Source organism: Anabrus simplex, chromosome 1 (assembly GCF_040414725.1).
Source record: "Anabrus simplex isolate iqAnaSimp1 chromosome 1, ASM4041472v1, whole genome shotgun sequence".
In the NCBI taxonomy this organism is placed as follows: Eukaryota; Metazoa; Arthropoda; class Insecta; order Orthoptera; family Tettigoniidae; genus Anabrus; species Anabrus simplex.
Window position 1 is genome coordinate 842,656,893 of NC_090265.1, and position 5,435 is coordinate 842,662,327.

The window sequence follows — 5,435 nt, forward strand, 5'->3', positions numbered from 1 at the left end:
TTTCAGTGGTTTTCCATTCTCCCGTACTAAGGCGAATGCCGGGACAGTTCCTAGTATAGGCCACGGCCGCCGACCCCCTCACCTCCGTGCATCTCCTTCACCGTAACAAATCTCCTGGCCTGAGAGACGGCGTCACCGTCTAAAGGTGCCCGTACACCTGAGAGTAGATACTGGCGAGAACATCTCGATAGCAGTTACTCGCCAATGGACACAGTGCCGAGAGCAACTATCGGAAATTCCCTCGCAACTCTCCGAGAGCTAACTTGTCTCAACGTGCTCGCTAGTCGACAAGTACTCCCTGGCCCTCTCGGAGATTAGCTCTCCAGATACGAACTGTGCTCGAATTGTGGCGAAGCTATCGAGAGCTTGGTTCTATTTTCAATTGCAACATGGCCTAAAATTGGTCACCGGAGGAAACAAAACTGTTAATTGAAATGTATGAAAGTCAAGAAATTTTGTGGAATGTGAAATGTACCGATCAGCATGACAGAGTGAAGAAACATCAAACTTTAGAGGAAATAAGAGTGAAGTTTTCGTGTTCCGGAGCTGAAGTTCAAAGGAAACTTCACAACTTAAGGAATCAGGTAAGACTGTTTAATAAAGCTGAATTAAGAGTAAATGGTTAATTTATATTTTATTATAATCACCTCAATCTTCATGAAAATAAATATATTATAATGATTGTAGCATGGTTATTATGATAATAACAAGTATATATATATACAATATTTAAATTAATCAATAATGTGACGCTCTCTAGAATTGAAAAAATTATAAACAGGAAAAGCGGTAGCGGGACAGATGACAATTACCAAAATAGTTGGCCTTATTTCAATGCTCTGAAGTTCGTCATCCCGGAACTTATTCCCAGTCCAACACAATCTAATTTGGTAAGTTCATATTCTAATAAGTTCCCTCATCAAGACTAGTTTCTTATTCTCTGTTGTGGGTTGCGATTTGTCTATACTGCCAGTCCACTTCACCCTCAGTACTCGTAAAATAGTTTTTGAATTCATCTCTCACATCCTTTTGTGAAGTTGTATAGTTATTTCTTTTGCCTCGTTCCAGCGGAAGAAGTGTATTTCCAGGGTTATCTTCATCACGCCAAAGTCCAGATATCACATCTCGACTTACTGCATCTTCAGAATCAATCATTCCATTTCCTAAATAGGCTGACTCATTTGCGTTCAGTAGGAAATTATGAAGGGCACATATTGACGACACAACGTCTTTAACTGTATGCGGATCCAAGAGCACAGGTCTTCTTAGTATTCGAAATCTGTTTGATAAAATCCCGAAACTGTTTTCCGCAGTTCTACGAGCCCTTGACAGGTGATAATTAAAAATTCGGTCGGGTGCTGGTTGGTAACGAAAAGAATAAGGTTTCAAAGGATATGTTTTCATTGCAAATGCATCATCACCAACAAGACAGTATGGCACTGGCATATTTCTTCCTGGAAGTGATTCAAGACAGGGTAAAGGTAGTGCCTTTTGTTCCAGTTTATCGAACAAACTGCTGTTAGAAAGTACACCTCCATCAGAAATTCGGCCATTACAACCAATGTCTACGCAAATAAATTTATAATTAGCATCTGCGATTGCCAACAAAACAATACTGTGCGTTCCTGCTACTTTAAGCCATTCATCCGTGTTTTGTGGAAACTGTAATGATAGAATAATAATCTGTTTAGTCAATTAATAGGGGCTGCCTGGCCGAGGCGGTAAAGGCGTGCTCGGTTCGCTCGGAAGGACATGGGTTCGAATCCCCGTCAGGAAGTCGTAAAATTTAAGAAACGAGATTTCCACTTCCGGAGGTGCATATGGCCCTGAGGTTCACTCAGTCTACACCAAAAATGAGTACCAGGTTAATTCCTGGGGGCAAAGGCGGCCGGGCGTAGAGCTAACCACTCTACCCCATCACGTGGCGAGGTTAACAATGGTGGAAACCTTTACCTTCCACTCCTCCAAGGCCCTTCATGGCCTTTACGGAGGTGACTGCTTTGTTTTTAGTCAATGAATAACTAGGAAGATGTATTAATATATTACTGTTATAATATTATGATAAAAGTAAATAATAGTAATAACAATAATAATAATAATAAACAATAATAGTTGATTTTATTGTTTTCTGATTAGATTTGTTTTTAATTTGGTAATTTGGTATTTAATTTTAGGCGGAGAGTTCTTCAAATTCCGACAGAGACATGCCAAAGGATGAAATTTTTTTTGAAACTTCAGAAAAGCCCTTCGAAAACGAGGAGACTACTCTCAATGTAGCAAAAACGAAAACAACTTCGAAGTCGTCTAAAAGGAAACGTGAGGAAGAAGATGACATCGCAATAAAAAATGTATTAGACGTACTGGCGAAAGGACCACCAGACGAATACGACAAATTTGGGGAATATGTTTCTTTAGAACTACGCACTCTTCGAAATTAGTATGTTAGAAGGAAGTTGAAAAATGAAATAAGAAAAGCCATAGTTCGGGCGGCAGATGACGAAGAAGCAACGTGTTCATACTCTTCAGTGAGTGCTAGCAACAGCACTTCACCAGGACACAATGATTTTCTCTCATCTCCTACTGCATTACCACAGACTTCTGAGTCGAATTCGGCAAGAGATTATATTAATACTTTTAATTTGGCAGATCTGTAATGCAAAAGTTTGTACACTATATTTCTTTCCTTCCTCTATGAAGTAAAAACTTATGTACAGTATGCCTAAAATTGTATTTTTCGGTTTCTTTACCTTGAATTATCAGTTGTTTTTACTAGAACTCGTGTAATTATAATCACGAATAAATAAGATTACATAAGGATATTATTTCATAAGTGATTTCTTTACCTGTAAGTATTTTCCTTCGAGGGCATTGTAGATAGCAGGAGCAACTTCCTTTACTATTCTTACTATCGTACAATCAGGGATACGGAAAAGATACTGAAGACTGCTAAACGAATCACCTGAAAAGAATTGCATTGTATACAGTAAACAATCAGCATGAATAGAATGAACCTTACTATAAATCAAAATAATTCAAATAAACTTACCTGTGGCAAAATGTTTTAGAGTAACCATCACTCGATCACGCACTGATATAGCTTTTCTCATTTTAGTGTCCTTCTTGAAGATTACCGGTCCCACAGATTCGATAATAAACTCAACTTCAGAGCTGGTCAATCTACAAACATTTCGAAACTGCTGTGAGTCCTCCATTTGTAATTCCCGAATTAGCATATGACCGGCACCTACAGCACTTCTCCTTTCAATCCATGGCTTCACCCAGCACCTTTTACCTTTACATTATTATTATTATTATTATTATTATTATTATTATTATTATTATTATTATTATTATTATTATTATTATTATTTACATAGAATAATCACAGCTGCTGCGACTTGTCTGTAGTAGTGTGATGACATTTCGACTACTCTCCACTCTCTACAGGTGGACAAGTGGACAGGGTGTGACGAGAACTCGTGAAAGCTATCTTGGCGAGGGACTCGCCGGGTACTGTCGATAGTTATTCCGGCCGAAATTTACTCTCAAATGGACAACAACCTGAGAGCGGATATCGAGAGTTACTCTCCCAGTTAATCTCAAATGGAAACCCACCCTAAGAGGCTCGCCTCCCACTTCAGGGGAGGAATGAAAACGTTTTAGTAGTAGTTCTCTTGGACCCTGTAGAAGAGATACAGTGTACTTCTTTATAAACTCTCCTCTCCAGACCTCTCAGTGCAGAGACTAGATATGTCATCCAGAGTGTAGCGAGAAACTCTTGGTCATGTGTTAGGATACTACCGCAAAGGGGAACTGCTAAGAAACACCCGTAATCACAGAGCAAGAGCAACCTTAGCTTCTGCACTGAGAGATCTGCATGGAAATAATTGGGGCGATTTTGAATCAGTCGAAAGAGGGTTCCTTTTTTTTTTTTTTTTTTTTTCTTTCTTACAGTTTGTAGGTAGAGGAATTGCCACTTGATTGCATCTAGCAGCAGTTTATTGTACTGAAATACAGCACAGCTGAAAACAAAGACCTTGCCGTCTCTCGCAACACCGCGAAGCGCTCTTCAGAAAAGACTTGCACCAAATTATTTAAAAATAATTGCAGAAATTAAAATTCATGCCAAAGTAGCCTATAATATTTTCTTCTTCTTCATCATCATCTTCTTCTTCTTCGTCTTCTGCCGATTTACCCACGCCTGTGTCGCCGCGGGTGCGACTGTAGGCACACGTGGATTTGAGTCTGTTTTACGGCCGGATGCCCTTCCTGTCGCCAAACTTATGTGGAGAGATTGCGTGTTTCTGTGGTGTTTGGCAGTGTGGTGTGCTGTCTGAATATGAAGAGGAGAGTGTTGGGACAAACACAAACGCCCAGTCCCCTACCCAGAAGAATTAATCAGACGCGATTGAAATCCCCGGCCAGCCTGGAATCGAGCGTGGGACCCTCTGGATCGAATGCCTCAACCTTGACCATTCAGCCAAGGAGTCGGACACCAAAATATAATATACTTTCTCGTTGTGTAGTGCACCTGAGATCGTATTATGCACACATTATGCACACATTTTGTCAGAACATTTAACTGTTGTCACACATTTATTCGACAACATTGTATAATGCTAATAAGAAGTTGGTGTAGTAACAATCAGTCAACTCAGTTTCGAACGAGCTCTCTTTAGGTGCGTACACACCTTGCGAGCATATTTTGAGCCGAGCGGCTCGCGAGCGCTGCTTGAGCTATTTGCGCGCGAGCAGGATCAGTCTGTGTCTTGTTTCCATCAAATGATGTCTTCTGAGCAAGAAACTCTACTTGTTGTGATGGTGCCAGTGGCGTAGCTATGATTATAGCCTATTTAAACAAGCAAAAGCAAAAGAAGCCCCGTCGGCATTGGCGTACTGAGCTGTACAAGAAACGGAGTAGGTCCGAATTAATGTTGGACATGAAATTCCAGAACGTTAGTAGTCAATATAAAATTTTTAGCAGGATGTCACCTACTGATTTTGATAATTTAGTGAGCAGAATTGGTCACAAAATTTCAAGACAGGAAACGTACTTTCGCTCCCCGGTTTCTGCTCAAGACAGGTTCGTATTTCTTATTTTCCTTACCGGGCGAGTTGGCCGTGCGCGTAGAGGCGCGCGGCTGTGAGCTTGCATCCGGGAGATAGTAGGTTCGAATCCCACTATCGGCAGCCCTGAAGATGGTTTTCCGTGGTTTCCCACTTTCACACCAGGCAAATGCTGGGGCTGTACCTTAATTAAGGCCACGGCCGCTTCCTTCCAACTCCTAGGCCTTTCCTATCCCATCGTCGCCATAAGACCCATCTGTGTCGGTACGACGTAAAGCCCCTAGCAAAAAAAAATTATTTTCCTTAACATTTTAACCAATTTTTAATTATTTTTTACCTCGTATATTTTTGAACCACGTTAAATTTTT

At 40.5% G+C, this 5,435-nt stretch overlaps 1 protein-coding gene across 2 annotated transcripts; it reads left to right on the plus strand.

Annotated features, from left to right (window-relative positions):
• The first annotated feature begins 297 nt into the window (after nt 1-297).
• LOC137500943 (uncharacterized) lies at nt 298-2,714 on the plus strand. 2 transcript variants are annotated; one of them, XM_068227702.1, is made up of 2 exons: nt 298-584; nt 2,175-2,714. In XM_068227702.1, exons 1-2 carry the CDS (start codon nt 435-437, stop codon nt 2,436-2,438), a joined length of 414 nt encoding a protein of 137 aa, XP_068083803.1. In that variant the 5' UTR covers nt 298-434; the 3' UTR covers nt 2,439-2,714. The 2 variants fall into 2 exon arrangements, 1 of the variants encoding a protein (XP_068083803.1); XR_011018293.1 differs by lacking the exon at nt 298-584 and adding an exon at nt 789-890 and having other exon boundaries at nt 2,175-2,290.
• Nucleotides 2,715-5,435: the final 2,721 nt, after the last annotated feature.